Raw genomic sequence first — 22,083 nt, forward strand, 5'->3', positions numbered from 1 at the left:
GGCAGACTAGCAAACAGTAAATGTCTGTTTTTGTTTTTATTTTGTTATCATCAAGTAATGAGACTTAATCCCTTAATTTTAATTTTGACTTTAGGACACAGCTAATTCTTTTAACCTTGGGAGCGTCATTAATTCCACCTTGGTCAAATAGAACAGTTTATAAAAGTTTAGATAACAGTAAGATAATTAATGTTTTAAACTGTACATTCTCTACTATAGGGATTTCTTACTAACAGTGGGGATTCTTCAAAGCCCAAATATTGCTCCCTTACATAATAACAACAAAGATAATAGTTTTCTGGTATTTAGGGGCACCTGGGTGGCTCAGTCGGTTAAGCAACTTCCTTCAGTTAAGCAACTTCCTTCGGCTTAGGTCCTGGGCTCAAGCCCTCCATCAGTCTCCCTGCTCACTCACTGGGGAGTCTGCTTCTCCCTCTTCCTTCCTCAAACCCCTCCTGCTCGTGCAAGTGCACACGCGTGCACACACACACACACATCCTCTCTCGAGTAAATAAATAATATCATTAAAAAAAATAGTTTTCTGGTATTTAGACATCTTCTTACCAACAGTTTATTCTTTGCTTTCTAGCAAATGCTTAACCATGTGCCATTTTAACTGGTGTTTTTAGTTTAACTTTTTAAAATGAATTTGTCTTGCATCCCTTATTATATTTCTAAGCCCTTCAAGGTCAGAGAACCACATATTACATTTCTTCATGTTCCCACAACACTTTTGTAGCACGGCAGTCAAAAAACAGGTGACTAAAAGATATGTTTAATTCCATTTCACAGCTTAAAAATGGTAACCTGCATTCAGTGCAATTCAATGAATACTCATTCATAATTTCTAAAAAATAAGCTTTGCAAAATGCAAAAGGCAATTTAAGACTTACAGATGCTAATGAACATATATCCCCTGTTGCAGTCCCTCATGGAAAATCTAACGCAGTAACAAAAGACACTGAGAAAAATGTGTAAACCCACTTAGCTATGCGCATCCTAAAAATTACAAAAGAATCTATAGTAGTAATTTTTAAAAACAGCCAATTTCTAATTAATATTTTTATTCAGGTGATTTCTGTGGCAATAATTATTAGGAAGGGGAAGCAGGTCTGAAAAATCTACCCCAAAGCTGCTTTTTAGGAATACTAGAGGAAATGTATCAATATATGAATTGATACTCCAGATAGAGGAAGTTGTTTAAAAAAAATCAGCAGGCGCTGGGTATCCAATATCCCTTGGAAAGTGGACCGACAAAATATATCAAGCAAAAGCTCTACATCAGCAAAACATCCAGCTTGAAACCCAGACACACACCGGCCAGGAAGTTGTGAGATAAGGTTGTACATACTGCCCACTCTTTAGGGGTCTCGACTTACATCCCTCAAAGTTGGTTTTATCTCTGCCTCTTGTACAGGGACATTATGAAAGAACCTTTCATTAGGTGACTACCTTGCAGGAGGAAAGTCAGACATGCCTCTGAATGAACCCATTTTCCTCTTGCTGAAGCCGTGGAGGACACACTGCTTCACAAGAAGTGATTTAGGGAAATGAATCATTTGCTAAAAAGCTCAGTAGCAAGTTGCCTTACTGTCCTGTTGCTTGTAAAAGTCTGGCTGGGTAGGGGAAGTTAGGGAAAATTAAATTTAAAGAAAAATTAAATGAGCAGTTCAGAACAAAGGCAGCACTGTGCCATGTCCGAACGCAGGCTGGAAAGGAGAGCTGGGTTCCCGTCCCGCAACCGCCACAAACCAGCTTTGTGATCTTGGGCAAACCAGGTAACACCCGGGGCCTTCAGTTTGCCCTTGTACAAGGGGGCTGTACCCCATCATCCCTGTAATCCTTCCCACTTAATAGTCTGTGAATACAGCAAACAGGCACCAGTCCTTCTCATCCCCCAGCAAATTGTAATCTTCACAATGCATCTCACTGTCTGCTGGCTGGTAAGAAACCCCCCTCATGTCTGCAGATTTCGGGGGCCACCCCTTCAACAAATGGCCCTAAAACTAGGATGGGATTAAAGGCACTAGGCTACAAAAGACATCCTCCCTGTTGTCTGCATTTGAGATATCCAATTTTAAATTATAATGTTGTATGGAACAGCCTCCGACAGCAGAGCACTGTTGTTATTATTCTTGGGAATAAGATATCTAAGTCCCAGATTCTCCCCCAAAGTGACTCCTGCCTACAAGCTACTTTGCTGCCTCTGTCTGTGCACGTCTGTTATGGTCACCCTCACCTAAGCTACTGACTCTTAAATTCTTAGTTCTGCTGCTAGGTGCACAAAAGATGTTGTGTTGTCATGGTGACTGTGTCCTTAGAAGGATGGTGGACCTCAGGCATGGCCCAGGCACTCCAAGGTAAATTACATTCTTCTCTATCATGTACATATTTTTTAACTCTCAAAAGTTTTAAGTACATGGTTGTATTTTTAATTTAGAATTTCATGGAGCAAAATTTTATGTTTAAAAGTCGGAATCCTCTAGCAACATGAATAACGCTTATTTCTTGATGACTTTGATTTTCATAGACTAAATGTTCCTAAACTGAGGCATTTCTTCTAGTTAAAGTCACCAGGATCAAGAATAGTCTTCTGGGGTGGCAGGGTTTCAAGGTTGGAACAGCGTTATCCTGTACATTCTTAATTGCTCATTCAGTAGTTAATTTCTTCTAAAACCAAAAATGTGATGTCACCACGTGAACAGCAACATGGAAAAATGACTGAATCTCACTAGAATAGAAATTAATATTTTACAGAAAAACAAGACTCTATTTTTTATTCAAGAAAACAGTCATTAGAAGAGTTCTTTGCTTTATTAGAGTCTCTCTGTTATTGTTGCTGTTGTTTTTTGGGGCGTTTTTGTTTTTTACAAACATCTCTTTTATTTTATATAAATTCTCAATTCCAACATGGTTCTCCCACATAAATCAAATTCAAAAGATTTGGGTGCTGTGGAAAAGATGTCAAGCCCAGATGGTTTTCACAGGAAGCTTTCAGGTCTTTCTCAACTACACTAAAAGCAAAGTCTGTTTCCCTGGAATTTTTTTTTTAAACACTATCCAACAAATCCCCAAACACTGGATGTTTTAACTTGTCCTTGAAAAGAGGAGCTGAACAGTGAAGAGACTCTAGCACATGTTTACTTCTTAGTAAGACGGTGAACATCAGTGAAGTAATCATTAATCATAGCTGGATTCCTCAGCAAAGATGTTGGCATTGGCACTCCAGCTGGTCACCAGCAATGACTGCAAGTAACTCTAGAACACTGACGCCTATTTGATTTGGAAGAGAATAAGGAACACAATGATGCCGGCAGTGTACTGTTCCCCTCGGCTGGTCTCCATCTCAGGGCCTTGCAACATCATAGGCCCAGCTGTTAACCAGATGCAAGCACATGGCCACAGAGTGTGAGAATAAAAATGTTAGCATTATTTCCATGGAACTAGTCACATGGTTATTATAGAAATAATCAGCATTTAGTGTACTACAGTATTTGTTTTGTTCTTAAATGTTGTAACACCCTAGGGGAAAAATTATCTTTATTCGAAAAAGGTTAAAAATGAAAGTACGCGTTATATATCTTTGCTGGAAAATGGTGGGAAATAGATTTGTTGAAACCATATGGAAAGGAAGAGGGAATCAATTAAAAACAGAAATCTAATAAATCTAAAATATTTCCAAATGAAATGCTTGTGGTAAGCTAATTTCTTGTAAACACTGCACTCAAGTCACTTGAATAGTCCCAGATGGTGAACTGACTTTGTGGTCTTAAAATAAAAGTCAGCCAAAAAACCAAAGTGACTACAACTTTATTATCAATGTAGTGGGAAACAAGAGATCCATAATCAACCAATATACTACTTTTTTCCTTCTTGAAATTTAAGAGGTTTGTGGAGTTTTACTAAACAGACAATTTCATTTACATTCATAGGTGTTAAATGGTAAAATAAAAATTAAAATGACAATATCAAAGTTAGAAGGTAAAATCTAGTTATTTAGAACTTAGAAAAATAAAATTATTACTAAAAATCCCATAGTTTTGAAATATACTGCAAGGTCTAATGTCTATACTACCATGAATTTCCTTTAGTTGACATCTGTATGATTTTATTCAAGAAAAATTAAACTCATCTTTTTTTAAGTTGAGTTATATAACCAGAAATTATACCAGGTGGAATAAACATCTACCCTACCTGCTCCACTGTCAATAATCCATTGGAAGATTCTGGCACAGACTGCATGGGGAGAAGCTGGCACAGTGTGCCTAAAAGTAAAGCAACTTCCTTCATACTTCGCCAACAACATACCAGCACCATCTGAGCTGTTACATCACATGTTTTTCTTTCTTTACCTTAAAAAAAAAAAAAAATCGATTGCAACACTAGACACTTGATTACTCACATCCCAGGTTTCTTAGAATAAGATTATTCATAATTTCCCCAAGAATAATCTGCTTGAACCAACCAATTGTTATATTTATTCATGATAAAAACAACTAACATTTTTGAGCATGTGCTCTAAGTAAGAATCATGCTAAGTATTTTTTTAATATACTATTCTCAAAATAGATTTTAAAATAAAACACAATACCGTTTCAAAAATTAAGTCTAACTTTCAGAAATTAATGAAACAAACTCTTTCTGCCTCTTGGTCTTCCATAAATTATGAGTCTAATAAATATATTTCATTATTCATCTTGGTGGGGGTAGCTGTTATATCAGGAAAGGGGCAGGATAAAACTTTTAAATCAAAGGAAGATATAAATTCTCTTCCAAAATATATTTAAATTCCACAGCCAATAAACACCAATTATGCTTACCCTCTTTTTCAAACTTTTAGAATATTTTAGTATCGACATTAAAAAACAACAAGACAATTTAAAAGGCAAGTTAACAAAGCAACCCACCTGTTTTTCTAAAGCCCACTAAACTAAAAGAGTAAATGTACATACACATCAATATATAGAATAGATCTAAAAGCACATACTCAAAAGAGAAGTGGAATGGGGAGTCTATGAAGAACTTTAATTTCCTTTTTTGTTCTTTCTTTTAAGGTAAATTGTAAACACTGAATTGAAATTTTAATTAAGGCTTTAAGTTTTTTTTAATTCAAATTTACCTCTGTATTGCCTGAAACTATTACAATAAGCATATATTTAGATGTTATGTTGTGTAATTAAAAAAAAAAAATCACTAAGAGAAATTTTTATAAGACAATATCTCCATCTAGTGGAGAATGTAGAATATGTAATAAGTCACTAAGATAATACTGCTGATGACTTTTTATAGCATTATAAAAAATGATAAAATAACAACAAATGAGAAGACAAGCAGAGAACACAACTTCTGGAGGCTTGATACAACAGAGTCGCTCACACGTCACTGAATAATAAGGCTGATTTCCCTTAAAAGGCTGCTTGACTGTAAGACAGTGAGTGAACCACACCACTAGAAGCCGACTGCGGCCCCAACTCAAGCTGACCGAGCACCACCTGGCTGCCAAGACAGGTGTTAGCACACAAAGGCTTTCTGTTGTAGCACTTTATATACTGCACTGGGGTGCATCATTTTCTGGTAAAAGTCTTAGAAACTCATTCCCCAAAACAAATCACTGATAAGCTCAAAGACTTTATTTTCTAGAAATGTTCTGCAAACATCCGCAGCCTGATTTACCATATACGAAGAACATTTTGTTCATTATATTACTGAAACACCAATTACAATATTACAATATTGATTTTATACATGCTACCTTCGATCTCTGCAGAAGCACCAATATTTGGCACACTGGCATTCAAGTCCTCCAAATCAAAGCTATCACGTTTTTTGAGTATTTTGGCTTGAGTGAAGTAGTCATTAGTATCTCGTGGCTGAATCTCACTCAGAATTGTCTGTAAGCGGCTTGCTGACTCTGAGGGAGAGAGAAGGGAGTGCATAAACCACAGTTCCGCAGCCCATGCCGACTTTCCTTGGGAGTATTTCCCCTCAATTTTGTAATTTTTTTTGAGAGAGAGAGAGAGAAAGAGGGTGCGCTCGAGCAGGGATGGGAGGAGGAAGGAGCAGAGGAAGAGGAAGAGAGAGAATCTTAACAAGCTCCACCCTCAGCGGGAAGCCCCACACAGGGCTCGATCTCACGACCCTGAGATCATGACATGACCCAAAATCAAGAGTCTCACACTTAACCGACAGCCACCCAGGTGCCCCGAATTTTATAATTTTTAATACTTGATAAACAGCTCTATTAGAAGGAACTAGTAATGGGAAAATTATTAAGATCTTCATGACACTGGAGTGTGCTTTTAAAATGCGGCAAAAATTTTAAATTAGTTGAAGACAGGACAACACAACACAACAGAACTCTCCACAAGACAATTACATTGCTTTTCTTTCTTTTCTTTTTTTTTTACATTGCTTTTCTTAGTGTTGTCTAAGAAGCTCAAATATGGTGCTCAATCCTGTGAAAAAACAGCACTAAACTCCAGGCAATTTGGTTTTAAGAGGTAAGAAACCACCACAACAAAAACAATCTCTAAAACAATACTGTATGGTCACTATACTTCAATTAAAAATAAAGAAAAAATCTTTTATAGCTCAGGAATATTAAAGACTTTGTATTTGACTTAAAAATGCATTAGTTAATACTCTGCTTTCTAAGTATGATTTACAGTTCTAGTATTATGTTGAACTTCATTTTTATTCCTTAAGCGCTCCATGGATTAGGAAACGTAAGTGCCACGAATGAGTCTCCAGCACCTACAAGAGAAACTAGCTCAAGGCAGAGGTTCAGTAACATGGGCTAAGGGAATGAACAGATGATGAGGTAGGTAATGAAGAGCTACGCAGGCTCAGGTAGTTTAAGAAAAAAATAAATAACAGCTGGTCACCTGAAGCCAATTAACAAATCGAAGAACAGGTATTTTATATACCTATTAGATACACTTACTTTTTTTAAGATTTTATTTATTTGTCAGAGAGAGAGAGAACACGTGCGCGAGCAGGGTGAGCAGCAGGCAGAGGGAGAAGCAGGCTCCCCACTGAGCAGGGAGCCTGAGAGGACTCCGTGATCATGACCCGAGCCTAAGGCAGGTGCTCAACAGACTGAGCCACCCAGGTGTCCCCAGATACACTTACATTTTAGGTCTTATAGGAGATACAAAGACCCAAAGGGTTATCAGGATGATTCAACCAACATCTCATGCTCACTTGTGGCTTCCATGAAATATTGCCAAAACAAATTTTGACAGCCATGAAAAAGTACCACTGGCTCTAAATAGAAACTATGGAAAGACTATGGGAAAAAGGATGATCAGAATAAAATTTTACCCATTCATTTTTATGGCTTTCAGAAGATACGTTTTTAAGGAATTCAGAATGCATGGTAGATAACGTGGGACAGAAACAGGAATAATGGAGACAACCCGAGGAAAAAAGAAAAGGCAAAATCAAGGAAAAGTCTGTGGACCACAGACTGTTTTTGAGACCAACAGACATTTTAAAACTTAATAACAAACAGAATTTTAGCGTACTCTATAGGCCCCACTCAGTAGGTGACAAATATTCAAGATTTCTTATCCAGAATATACCGGTACTTGCCTGATCTAAATACTAGCTTTAAGATTGGATGTTTCTTATTCCCACGTATTGTTTAAGAAGGAAAACTAAAACATCAAATTTTGGTAGACTACCAGCCAAAATAAACAAATAACTGTGTCTTACTACCATGAACCATCACCAATCTGCCAGTTCATTTTTAGTAAAGAAACCTAACATTTTCTAGGCAGACAATACCAACTTACTTTAATTGGTTGTTTATGATATGCTCGGTGTGTTTTTAATACAAAACTCTGATTTGCACTCCTCAAATGCATTCACAAACTTATTTCAACACCAAAGGTACACCTTTCGCAGCCAATCCCTTCTGGTTGTTACAGTACAGGTATATATATGTCACCTACAGTGTCCCACGCACTGGGTTTAGTTCCTGTCCTTTCTGGAATCGCTCATTCATTGATTTATTCATTATAACAAATATTTATTGTATACCTATTTCTACCAGGCACTAGCTAAGGACAATGGAGGAAAATATTGATAAAATCCCTCTTAAATTGCAAGAACTCCTTGAAGAACACTTTGGGAAGAAAAAGAGACAAGACTGGCAAGGTTGCAGGAGCCCAACTATTACAGGACCTGGTCTGAAGTCACTCAAGTATTTTAAACAAATGGGGTGGGGCAGAGTACAAGGGTTAAACAGAGATTGTGGGTAGCATGATGAAATACATGAGTAGAAAAAATTGCTGTGGATATAGCATAAAAAGAAAATAGAAGAAGCTAAGAGTAGGCGGGAGGAAACCATCTGGGAGACCCCTAGAGTCATCCAAACAAGAGACAGAAAAGCCTGGGGTAAGGTAAGATGGCAGCTAAAGAGAAAATAGATTTGAAAGCTATTTAAGGGGTACCACTGAAAGAACATGAGGACAGGAAAGATATAAGGAACAGAAGAGAGATGTCAAGCAGTCCTAGACCCCTGACTAGCACACACAGATCTTTGTTGGGGCCATTTGCAAAGACACAGGGGTTGGGAGGGAAAAGGCAGATGAAAGTTTGAGAGTTCAGTTTGGGGCATTTTGAGTATCTCCTCCCATTTTCTGTTTTAACTGCATGGTCTTTGTACGTCAGATGGGTTTGCCCATTCCTGAGTCCTAATAAGCTGCCGCCTCTGACTACACCCAACCTCCGTGATTTACATTGCCCACTCTCCCAGCCCTGGCGGCCACCTGGTAGGTGTCGCTCTGAAATGACAATATTAGAAAATCCTATTTACCCCAGAAGAGGAAGTACCTTGCTCATCACCTGGTTTATTTATTTGTTTTGGTTATTTTTTAAGAGTTAAAGACATTACTAAAGTGGTAGAAATATCACTAATTCTAATAAATAGCTTCTTGACCCGCCTATTTGGCTTCTGTATCTTCCCAAAGAAACGATTTGGTGGGGATAGGCGTAATGAGCAAAAAATACAGGAATTCTAGTTTTTTTCATTTGCTGACCTGAATCAGTGTCCATTGGGATGAGACCCTCTGGGGAGGAGCTCTGAATGACCGGAGACACCACAGCAGAAAGCCTGTAAGATATCAAAAGGAGCTTCTCCACCACAGGTCTCCATTCGCTCACCAACCGCAGGTTGCTGCAATGAGGACAGTAAGGAAATTTATACTACAAGCAAAATTCAAAATTTTTAAAAGGAAATTATTACATAAAAGACGCTGGACCTGTTTCAAAATTGTGCAATCCATGAAATATTTAAGATATAAAAATATGTGTACATAGGTACATTTTTAATTATCTTTAAGGCAATATATTCCTTTTCCAGGACACAATCCAATAAAGGTTTAAAGCTCAGAACCGCATGCTCAGAAGAGAGCTGTGGCTACACTTACTTTAGAGATAATCTCTGCAAAGCTCCAGTTATACAGTGAACTCGCCCATACAGCGGAAACGATGCTGCTGCCTGAAGCAGAGAATTTTCAGCCTGAGCTACTTCTTCCTCAAGATTTTCCAACAAGCACTGGATAACTAGAAAAAGCAAACAAAAAACCAAAGTAAGGCCAGCTTAAAAACACAATTTGTAAATTTGTGAATAGCTACACAGTCCCCACAAAAACATCTAACACAATTCAACTTTGTTAGAGGTTTTATATTTAAAAAGAGATTTATCCAGCCTGCTATGCATTTCCAGTCAAGGCAGACCTGTCTTTGCCTAACTTCCTGGATCCATTTTCAGCATTCACTCTGAATCACTCCTCCTAGACATCCTCTGTCTGGGGAATCAGACCCCAGGCCCATGTGCCACGTGCTATCTGAACAGTTGTAGTTTTGCGGGTTTTTTAAATAATGGCTTTACTGAGATGTAATTCACATACCACACAATTTATACATTTAAAGTATATAAGTCAGTGGTTTTTAGTATATTCACAGATATATGCAATCCTCACTACAGTGAATTTTAGAACATTTTAATCCTCCCCCCCCCCGCCTCAAAAAACCCTTACCCATTATCTGTCACTCCCCTCCTTGCACCTCTCACCTTCCCCGGCGCTAAGCAAAAACTTATCTATTTTCTGTCTCTACAGATTTGCCTGTTCTGGACATACATAAACAGAATCATACAATATGTGGCTTCTTTCACTTAGCACAGTGTTTTCAAAGTTCATCCATGTTGTAGCATGTACCACTATTTCATTCCTTTTTATGGCTGAATAACAGTCCATGGTATGAACATACCACATGGGAGTTATTTCCACATTTTGGCTATTAAGAACAATTCTGCTGTGAACATTCACATACAAGTTTTTGTTTGGGCATAGTTTTCATTTCTCTTAATATAGGTCTAGTATGGACTTAATGTTTATGTCCTTCCCAAAATTCCTATTTGAAGTCCCAACCCCCATATTTGAAAATGGGGTTTTTAGGAAGAAATTAGGTTTAGATGAGGTCATGAGAGTGGGACCCCCATGATGGGATTAAGAGTCCTTATAAGAAGAGGAAGAGAGACCGGAGCTGGCTTCCTCTCCTCCATGTGAGCATAGAGCAGGAAGGGTGCTGTCTGAAGCCAGGGAAAGGGTTCTCACCAGGAACTGAAACTGCTTGCACTTTAATCTTGAACTTCCCAGCCTCCAGAAGTGTGAGAGATAAACGTTTGTTGTTTAAGCCGCCCAGGCTATGGTATATCTTGTTACAGCAGCCTGAGCATGGAACTGTAGGATGATATGGTGACGCCATGTTTAACTTCCAAGGAACTGCCAGACTGTTTTCCAATGTAGCTGCACCATTTTACATTCCTGCCAGCAGTGTGTAAGGGCTTTGCTTTTTCCACATCCCCTCAACACCTGTTATTATCTATTTTCTTGTTTACAGCCACCCTACTGGGTGTGAAGTGCTTCCTCACTGTAATCTGGATTTGCATTTCCCTACTGGCTAATGATGCCAAGCATCTTTTCATGTGATTATTTTTCACATTTAGCTTTTATGGTGAAATGTCTATTCAGATTCTTTGTCCATTTTTAAATTTGGTTATATCCTTTTACTAGTGAGCTGTAAAAATTCTTTATATATTCTAGATTAAGTCCCTTATCAGATAAAGGAGTCACAGCTGTGTTTCCCATTCTACAGGTTGTCTTTTCACTTTCTTACTGACATCCCTGACACACACGTTTCAAATTTTCATTAAGTCCAATTTACCTATTTTTTCTTTGCTTGTACTGTGGGTGTCAGATCTAAAAAACCACTACCTAATCTAAGATCACAAAGAGTTACACTCATGTTTTCTTCTAAGAGTTTTATTGTTTTTAGCTTTTCCATTTAGGTCTTTGATCCATTTTTAACTAATTTTTGTATATGGTATGAAGAAGTGGGTTCAACTTCATTCTTTTGCATGTAACTATCTAGTTACTCCAGCACAGTCGATGTCTCCTCTCACCACTCAATTAGAGTTTAAATTTTAGAACTGTGTATAACCAGTAAATTATTAACATTTAAAACATACAAAGAAGTCCTAAAAATCGATAGGAAAAAGACAAACAGCCCTACAGAAAACTAAACAAAGAATATGAACAGGCATTTCACAGAAGGGGAGAGGTGAATGGCTTATAAACATGTAAAAAGATGCTCAATTACAACAGCAATCGGAAAAATGCAAGATGAAACCACAAGATACCACTTCATATTCCGTAAACCTTGAAAATCTAACAACAGCAAGTTACAGTGATGATGTAATACACCACAACTCTCAAAATTTATTGGTGGGAAGGTAATTTAAAAATCTATTTGGCATCACCTAGTTAAGTTGAAGATGCACATGCTTTATGACTAGGTTATTCTACTTTTTTGTTTCCCACAGACTCTAAGACATGTCCATTAGAAGAGATACACACAAGAATGTTCACATCAGCATTATTTAGGAAAAAGAAGTCCATCAAAAGGAGAATGTATTAATAAAATGCAGTAAATTCGTATAATACATATGGTACTATTTATATAAAATTTAAAATCATGTAAAAGTAAATAATATATTGTTTAATGATATATACATGGGTGGTAAAATCTTGGTAAAAACAAGATGAAAGACTGACATAAAACATAGGGCGGTAATTACATGGCAGGGGAAGGGAGCTAGGATAGAAGAGCTTTTTTTTTTTTTTTTTAATTTTTATTTATTTGACAGAGAGAGTGAGACAGCCCAAATAGGGTAGAAATGCAGAGGGAAAGGGAGAAGCAGACTCTTCACTGAGCAGGGAGCCCAACTCAGGGCTCAATCCCAGGACCCTGTGATCATGACCTGAGCCAAAGTCAGCTGCTTAACTGACTAAGTCACAGCACCCCAGAAGAGAAGCTTTAAAGGTAGGGGTGCTATTGTACTCCTTAAGTTGGGTGTTATCAGCTAGCTTGGGAATAAAACTTGTGACATTTTTATACTATTACTATTTAAATCCTATATATATTTGGGGGGGGAGTATACTTGAAGTATTTCATGGAGTTTTTAAATGACTTGAATTTGAAAGCCTGTACATGAACAGTTTACCCCAAGTGCAAACCTCTTCCTGTCACATATCAGGGTCTCCTTTTCAGCCCAGCCCTGAAGCAACTAGAGTGGACAAGTGCCATCTTCCAAGGCATTGTCACCTCTCTATCCCCATTTCTACCAGAACTTCCCATGGCCTCCTCATTTTCTCCCATTATTAGTTCTCTTTCTCGGGACATTTTCTACCATCTTGGAGAGAACAGTTTTTAACACTCTTCCTACATCTGACCTGTCTCTCTCTCTTTTTTTTTAAATAAAATCCTTATCTGTCCTTATTTACAATACAACTCCAATATGAAGATGTACTAGCACAAAATTAAGCACATGAATCTCCAAGAAATATTTGTTGGAAATCACTAGACCTAAACCAACCAACTAGGTTTTAGAACTGGCTATATGGGAAGAGTAAAAGGCAGGGGTGTGACAGTTAAAATATAAACCTGATAGACAAAGGAATTCTGCTCTTTATAGAAATAGCAAAGATGATCTGGCTATGGTCATAGTAAAATTTCTGCCAAAAAGAAAAAAGTACATTTTTGGTAGAGAAAGATGTCCTATTTAAATAAGAGCTTTATTAATGTAATTTGTATAATCTACTTACTTAACATGAACCCTCTGTTTAGAAGGTGTTGTAGCTGAGTAAACTATTTACTTGCAAAAGAGAAATTCACAGTATTCTTATATGCTAGTAAACTCTCCAATAAAAAAAAAAAAACACAAAATAGGGGCGCCTGGTAGCTCAGTTAAGGGTCTGCGTTTGGCTCAGGTCATGATCCCAGGGTCCTGGGATTGAGTCCCAAATGGGGGGGGGGGCTCCCTGCTCAGCGGGGAGCCTGCTTCTCCCTCGCCCTCTGCTGCTCCCCCTGCTTGTATTCTCAATCTCTCTCTTCCTCACTCTCTCGCTCAAATAAATGTTAAAAAGTTTTAAAAATTTAAAAATTTAAAAAACACAAAATAAATGTTTAACCATTAGTTATGCTAACAAAATGAACAGTGAGAGAGTTAAGACACTGGTTTTGATAAACAACAGCAAAAGGTCGTTTATTCAATACAAACCCATCAATGTGTTCCTCTCCACCACAATAGCAGACTTATCTCCATCTCCACATGCAGCTTGCTGAGTTTTTAAGTAGGCAAACAGAGATGAGGGCAGGGCATCCTGCCAGATTAAGAAATTCAGCAGGTAGGAAGCTGTCACACAGTCGTAGGGTTTAGTGCTTGAACTGAGCTCCAACGCTGCTTCGAATAAGCCTCGCAGTTTCTCTGAATCCTACAATAAAGTACAGACTCAGTAACTGTCACTGAAACATTTCTCTAATTTGAAGGAATTTAAAAACAGAGCCTGCCACATAACTGAAACTCAGTATAAACATTAATTCAATTCTCCTTTTCCCAGAATACAGGTTTTAGACTTTTTTATTATAGTAATTACTGATTATTATTATTACTCAGCTCTGGTGATGAGGATCTTGAAAATAATGTCAGTTGGGAAATTCAACATTGATAAAGCTTTTTTTTTTTTTTAAATACTTCTTTCTCTAGCAGAAGTATGCTTTTTCCTGTAGAAATTCTGCTATGACGATGGCCAGATCATCTTTGCTATTTCCACATAGGCCAGAGTTTTTTTGTACACTGAAGTTTCTTTTATCTGGACAGCATACTCCTGCACTTCCCCCATCCCCCTTCTCTATTCAGTGAATTCAATGGAAAAAAATACAAATTCACACAAAAGTACAAATCCACCAGGCTATTCCTGGCGAAGATCCATGTATATGTGCAGTAAATAAAGTGATCATATCAGCCTCGGAAATTCTGCACCAGAGCTCCCACACCTGTATGTCATAGAAACATCCACTCACATGCATGTCCTAAAGAAGACAGAACAAAGGACAGTTTACTGTAACATGTATGTAAAGGCACTAAGCTGAGGTCAAGAGACATAGATCTTTGTCCCAACTCCATGGTTGGCAAATTACCTGTTCAGGACACTGAGTTTCAGGGTTTCACTCCTCAATAATATTAATTCTACTAGGATTACTCCATAATTGTCTAATACACGGGAAAAATCATTATAAGCTTAATTTTTAATTTAGCTATAGGTACACCAATATTTAATTGGAAATCTATTAATTTCCACTAGATATCAAACATACTGAATCAAATACTAGTTTCTTTCAGTTTAAATTCTTTGCCATTTGATATGTCTAATTTTCTGTGACCTAAAAAAGACAGTGGCCTAAAGCTCAAATCAAAATTAATATTAGAAAGAACAATTAAGCATCTAAGCCATTTTTTTGGTAACTGACAGTCAAGTCTCTGACTTGCTTAACTGACAATTAGTAAGAAACACAATTAATAGCCTTTGGAGTCTAAAATATCTTTGTTCTGGGGTACATGAGTGGCTCAATCGTTAAGCATCTGCCTTCAGCTCAGGTCATGATCCCAGGGTCCTGGGATCAAACCCCACATTGGGCTCCCTGCTCAGTGGGGAGTCTGCTTCTCCCTCACCCTCTGCTGCTCCCCGTGCTTGTGCTCTCTCACTCGCTTGCTCTCTCTCAAATAAAACCTTATAAATAAACAAATAAATAAATAAATAAAATACTTTGTTCTATCATCTGAGGTCTGTAAAAACATAATGTAGACCCAGGATATGTAGCTCCACAAGAAAAAAGGACAACAGACAATGTGAGTAATAAAGTCATGTGCTACAAAAATACACCATCAGAAATATATATACACAGGTCCTCAGATTAGTTAGGATTCAAAAACGTTTTAAAGTTACCTCAAAGGACCAAGTCCTTCATATAGGTGGTATAATATACCACCCCCGCTTGATATATTCTCAAAATATTTGCTAGGAATGAGTCATATATATGATACAAGGCTTCAGTGTGATGAACGGTAAGGGGCAAGGAGGATGGGAAAGTGGAAGAGGAGAAAGGAAGAGAAAGCATCACCTTTAAAAACTCTATATGGCACAAAAGTTAGAAGCCTAGGCACTAAGAGAAGCTTCTGCTTACCAAGGCACCTGAAAGATCACAAAGATAAATGGACACTGGAGAACAACTACTAATATAGACCCCAGTCAGAAAAAAGATGCTCTAGGATCTTGCAATGCCATCTGGAAGCCATGGAAACAGACACCTTGTGCTTGCTCTCTGACATGTGCTCCTACAGAATCCCACTGCATCTCAGGGCACCTGGGTGGCTCAGTGAAGTGTCTGCCTTCGGTTCAGGTCATGAACCCGGGGCCCTGGGATCAAGCCATGCATTAGGGTCCCCACTCAGTGGGGAGCCTGCTTCTCCCTCTACCCCTCCCCCCTGCTTTCGTGCTTTCTATAATAAATAAATAAATAAAATCTTTAAAAAAAAAATCCCACTGCTTCTATAAGCTGTCCTGTAGATAGAGCCTAACAGCTAGAGAACAGACCATGGCTCAGTGGCAGACCCTGTAGGTGCCTCTGCCCTCTATACAGCTCTAACAGAAAGCCATAGCGAAGCTCTGGAGCCAGTAAACCTAGAGCTGCTGGTGAACTCACAGCCCCAGAACATACGTCAAGGGCAGAGCCAAGCACCTCGTCTGGGGGGTCCCCTGCAGACCCATCCCCATGTTGTGCCCTCACTCCCGAGCCCACCTTTGCTTCCCACCCCATGGCTGGCAGTGCCTGCTGTCAGGAAGAGAATGGGGGCTGGGGATGGGGCAGAAGGCCAGGGGAGAAAACTGCTGTTAACCTCAAGTACTCTGAGTTTCAGTCTCAGTTTAGCTATTGCTTGTTGGAAGATCAGAAACACGTTCTCTGCCTCACTTACACTCAACTTCCCAGTCAACTGAGCAAGGATGTTATCTCAAAAAACGCAAGTTACTGTAAGTGATGTGTTTTGACAGAATATTAACATGTCCACGGGAACTGGGGAGACCGCAATTAACTGAAATCTACCAATAGTCTTGTGAGCAATAAACCCTACTGCTTCTTACACCTCCCTTTTTAAAAACAATTTAAAAAAGCAAAGCTCACAGATTTGGAGTTTGTTTTCTCTTATGATATTTCCTCCTTCCACACCATCCAACCCTCCCTCTGCCAACCTACCACCCTGCAACACTAGAAGTATTAAATGATAACTGAAACAATCAGAAGATGTAAGAAAGCAGATGCAAAAAGGCTACACAATCCACAGATTGCTTTATTTGCTGCTAAAATGGAAAGTTTTCATGCATGCACCACATTAGCATTTACATAGGAAAAGTTCAAATACCTGAAATTGTACAACTGTTTTTGGTAACTTCATTAGAAGATCAAATGCTAAAATCTTTACTTCTTCAAAAGTGCTGGTAAAACATTCCATTAGTGTTTGGAAACGACCAACATCAATATCATGACTCAGCTGATACACTGTTTGGACTTGACCTAAAAAGAGAAAAAGATTTAAAAGTGAATACAAGAGTGGGCATCTAGCTGCCTCAGTTGGTAAAGCATGTGACTCTTGATCTCAGACTCGTGAGTTCAAGACGCACGTTGGGCATGGAGCCTACTTAAATAATTAATTTTTTTTTAAAGTTAATAAAAGAAAAAGGAAATCAACGTGCTGAAGTTATCTGATCAAATTTATAGAAAATCAGTGCAAATGGGGCACATGGGTGGCTCAGTCAGTTAAGTGTCTGCCTTAGGCTCAGGTCATGATCCCAGAGTTCTGGGATCGAGTACCACATCAGGCTCCCTGCTGATGCTCTCTCTCTCTCTGACAAATAAATAAATAAAATCTTAAAAAAAAAAATGGTGCAAAGATTCACACTTCACAGTTTACCCACATTAGCATGAAAGAATAATTTTTCCTTATTTCCTAAAATGATAAAATAAATATTAAAGTTCCCCAAATAAAAAGCATTTCTGAAAATTTTGCTTAAAACCACTTTATTCTCTTTCAAAAGGTTATATTGTATATAGAAGATTACTAACTTAGTTTTTAAATAAATAAAAAGAAATAAATTTAGGAATACATCTTTTAAAATATCTTTGTAAAATGTCTTAACTTAGAATCCAAAGTCCTACCATGTCTTAGTTATACCAACACAGAATCACTGATATGATGATGTATCCTAATAGAATTACTGGGCATCAAAGATAAAGAAGGAGTCTTCTGGCCATTCAGGCACAAAGCTGAATTCATCTCCAAAATGGGAAAACATTAAGCTGGCTTTACTCTTCATCTTAGCAACATGTAGTGCTGGAAGACAGTGGAGCAACATCCTCAGGGAAAGGTGTGGTGAAAAAATGTACATCAAAATCCTACTCCAGGGATGCCTGGGTGGCTCAGTCGATTAAGCATCCAACTCGATTTCAGCTCAGGTCATAATCTCAATGTCATGAGATCCATCCCTGCACTGGGCTCCACACTCAGTGGGGAGTCTACTTGAAGATTCTCTCTCTCCTTCTCCCTCTGCCCGTTTCCTCCCCATGCTCTCTTTCTCTCTCAAATAATAAATAAATAAATCTTAAAAAAAAAAAATCCTATTCCAGCATCAAGTACAATGGCAATAGAAGCATTTTTGAATGTGTAAGAGATTAAGAATTATATTTCCCCAAAAACTCTTCTCAAAATAAAGATAAATTTCAGCCAACCATGAATAGATAAACTATCACAAAAGAATGATGGTAGTCACCAAATCCACTCAACTCTGAGGTTAAGACTAAATGATTGTGGCAACAATGGGTTTCACACAGAATGTGAAGAACATTTAACAACATTTAACAAATTAACCACTCTGATAACACCTGAAAACATGTCTACGCTAATTTGAGGAATAATGTTCAATATGATGTGCATTTCTTATTTAATATTAACTCACAAGTTAGTGCAACTCTGTGAAATTCCTAGAGCAAGTAAATGGAGTTTTTGTCACTTCATTCATACCTCTGCTTAAATTTGCTTCTTTTCCAACTCCAATGCTTTTAATTCCCTTTTCTTGTCTTACTGCTTGGGCTAAAGTTTTCAGTACATGGTGATCAGCAGTGGTCAAAGTGAGCATCTGTGTCTTGTTCCTGATCATAAAGGAAAGACTTTTCGGTCTTTTACCATTGAGTATGGTGTCAAGTGTGGGTTTTTCATGAATGTCCTTCATCCTATTGAGGAAGCTCCCTTCTATTCCTAGTTTCTTGAGTGTTTATCATATCAGGATGCTGAATTTTGTCAACAGCTTTTCTGCATCAATTGAGATTATCATGGGTTTTTTTTTTCCCCTTCATTTTAATGTGGTATATTACATTAACTATTTTTTTCTTACATTGAACCACCCTTGTGTTCCTGGGATAAATTCCACTTACTTAGTCATGGGTATAATACTTATAATATGGTGTTGGGTTTGGTTTGCTAGTATTCTGTTGAGAATTTTTGCATTTATGTTCATAAAGGATACTGGCCTATAGTTTTCTTTTCTTGTGGTGTCTTTGTCTGGCTTTGGTACCAGGGTGATGCTGGCTTCACAGAATGAGTTTGGAAATGTTCCCTCCTGTCCCATTTTTTTGAAGAGTTTGAGAAGAACTGATGTTAATTCTTTAAATGTTTGGTAAAATTCACCAGTGAAACCACTCCCTCTAGACTTTCCTTTGCTGAGAGGTTTTGATTACTGACCCCACCTCTTATTTGATACAGATAACAAATTTTCTATTTGTTAAGTCAGTAATTTGTATGTTTCTAGGAATCTGTCCATTTCATCTAAGTTACCTAATTTATTTAAAATACAATTGTTCATAATACTGTCTTACAATCCTTATTTCTGTAAGGTCAGCAGAAATGTTCCTGCCTGTATTCCTGTTCTTAGTTATTTGCACCTTCTTTTATTTTATTCTTAGTATAGCTAAAATTGTTGACCTTTTAAAAAAACGAACTTTTGTTTTCATTGAGTCTCTATGTTTTCTTATTCTCCATTTCATTTATCTCTGTTCTAATCTTTATTTCCTTCCTTCTGCTAAATTTGGGTTAGGTTTGCTCTTCTTTTCCTAATTCCTTGAGGTGTAAAGTTAGCCTATTGATTTGAGATCTTTTCTCCTTTTTAATTAGGTATTTACAGCTCTAAAGCTCCCTGTATGCACTGCTTCTGCTTCATCCCATAAGTTCTGGTAAGTTATGTTCTTGTTTTCATTCCTCTCCAAGTATTTTCTAATTTCCTTTGTGATTTCTTCTTTGACACACTGGTTGTTTAGGAGCTCTGCTCAAATCTGAAACCTTCTCTGACACCACTGTTTGAAATAGTTCCCCATCCTCCTAGACACTCTATATTCCCTCCGCTTTCCTTCTGAAATATTTTTTTGTAATACTTAATCTCCATCTGATATTCTATGTATTACTTGTTAATTCATTACCCGTCTCCCTTCACTAAAATATCTAAGCTCAAAAATAGGAAGTATTTTGTTTCGTACACTGCATATCCTTAGCTGCCTGACATATAATAAGCATTAAATAAATATTTGCTGGGCAAACCCTTTTAATGTAATTGTGGAATCCAATTTTTCACCATGAATACTGTGACACTTATTCTAAGTGAAAAAGGTACACGTGGTTTATTCTTCTTGAACTAGGATATACTTGAGGAAAGGTAGAAACCATTTTGACTAATCTCAAATCACAGGCCTTCAAAAAAATAAGATAAAAACGCACATTCAAGTTCTGGAGATAAAGGTGAAGAATGAATTTATATTTTCTATCCTGTAATTCATGGTCATGCCTCTTTAGCCTCCTTTAAAGTTCATGGCTAAAGGGGCGCCTGGGTGGCTCAGTTGGTTAAGTACCCCACTCTTGATTTCAGCTCAGATCATGATATCAGGGTTGTGAGACTGAGCCCTACATGAGGCTCCATGCCTAGCGTGCAGCCTGCTTAAGAGTCTCTCTCTCTCTCTCCCTCTACCCTTTACCACCCCCATTCCCCCTCTAAAGAAATAATAATAATTAATAAATAAATAAAGTTAATGGGTAAGGTATGGCTTGCTCCATTTGCATTACCTACCAGTTGTTTAATTAAAATAATTACTGTAATATGAGTCACTGCCCAATTATATGTGACTCATTCATTAGGAAGATGACTCAGGTTATTCATTTTTTAAAGTACACCTAAATATATTAAACTACTCTCTCTCAATTAAAAAATTACCAGTACAATTTAGGCTAGTGTTATTTCCCATACATCTAGGTGCAACAGTAACTATATTAAACATACAGAAAAATTTTTGTTAAATAGATCATCAACCGCTCTCAGGTAAAACCTTATTTTCTAAATTCAGTTGCAGTACCACTGAAATTCCCTTAACTAATGGATACCATTGTATTCATTTTCTGTGCATGCTGTAACAAATTACCATAAACCTGGTGGCTTGAAACCACAGAAATCTATTTGTTTCACCACACTGGAAGCCATTCTGACTAACATCCAATAAGTCCGTTATGAAGGTGCCAGAGGGGCCATACACACTCTAGAGGCTCTAAGGGAAAACTCATTCCTTGCCTTGTTCTCCTTCTGGAGGCTGCCAGCATTCTACGGCTTGAAGCCACATCACTCCAATCTCCACAACCACTGTCACAGGGACTCCTCCTCTTTTTGTGTCATATTTCCCTCTGTTCCTCTAACAACAACAGCTGTGGTGGCATTTAGGCCCATCCAGATAATCCAGGATTATCTCACTTTAAGATCCTTAATTTAATCATAGCTACAATGGCCCCCTTTCTACATAAGGTTCACATTCACAGGTTCTAAGGATTTGATGATATCCTTTGTAGGTTGCCTTTCGGCCTACCACACTTATTATCTTAATCAGGTGATCAAATTTATCATCACGAATAACAGGACAAACCAAACTCATGTACCTCCTGATACGGTGTCCTGAGAAGAACAGCACATTACCTATGCAATATTCCTATACAAAATGGACAACCTGAATCAGTCATGAGGAAACAATAAGGTAAACCCAAATGGAGACGCATTCTCCCAAAGTGTTGATGTCATGAAATAAAAAATTTCCCAGGTTAAAGGAGGCTAAAGAGGCGTAACAACGAAATGCAATGTATAATCTTGAATTGGTTCCCAGATCACAGTAAAAATTTCCCTTTATAAAAAAGGGCCACTGTTTGGGACAACTGGCAAATTTTGTTATCGTTTATATATTAGATAATAGCATCCTGTCAACATTAAATTTCCTGAATTTAATCATTGTGTCATGGTTAGAAAATTAATGAAATGGAGAGAAACCAAATACAGCAAAATATTAACACCTGATGAATTGAGGTAGAGGGTACATGGCTATTCACAAACTTCTTGAAACTTCGCTGTTGTTGGTTTGAATCTTTTCAAAATAAAAACTTGAAAAAAAAATGGTGTTCTTCAAATAAAGCAAGGCTGTATTAGCAACAAAAACTCTCCTCCTCCCTGCCAAAAAACTACATTTTGCCTACAAATTTAAATTAAAAATAGTAGTAATAATAATAACAAGGCAACTATAGCATAAAGCTCTTTGGTCCTCTGG

General features: G+C 37.6%; 1 protein-coding gene across 7 annotated transcripts in view; it reads right to left on the reverse strand.

The window, feature by feature from the left end:
• The window catches only part of THADA (THADA armadillo repeat containing), a 224,949-nt gene that overhangs the window by 175,980 nt on the left and 26,886 nt on the right, over positions 1–22,083 (reverse strand). For 4 of the 7 annotated variants that reach the window (XM_034659058.1, XM_034659059.1, XM_034659057.1 and 1 more), the window contains exons 16-21: positions 16,829–16,980; positions 13,631–13,844; positions 9,435–9,570; positions 9,045–9,181; positions 5,750–5,911; positions 4,195–4,352 (exon numbers count right to left, since the gene is read on the reverse strand). In XM_034659058.1, the coding sequence (XP_034514949.1) occupies positions 4,195–4,352; positions 5,750–5,911; positions 9,045–9,181; positions 9,435–9,570; positions 13,631–13,844; positions 16,829–16,980 (959 nt within the window). Of the gene's footprint in view, positions 1–4,194; positions 4,353–5,749; positions 5,912–9,044; positions 9,182–9,430; positions 9,571–13,630; positions 13,845–16,828; positions 16,981–22,083 lie in introns of those variants that run through there. The other 3 variants (XM_034659056.1, XM_034659060.1, XM_034659062.1) reach the window with 2 other exon arrangements.

Source organism: Ailuropoda melanoleuca, chromosome 4 (genome assembly GCF_002007445.2).
Source record: "Ailuropoda melanoleuca isolate Jingjing chromosome 4, ASM200744v2, whole genome shotgun sequence".
In the NCBI taxonomy this organism is placed as follows: Eukaryota; Metazoa; Chordata; class Mammalia; order Carnivora; family Ursidae; genus Ailuropoda; species Ailuropoda melanoleuca.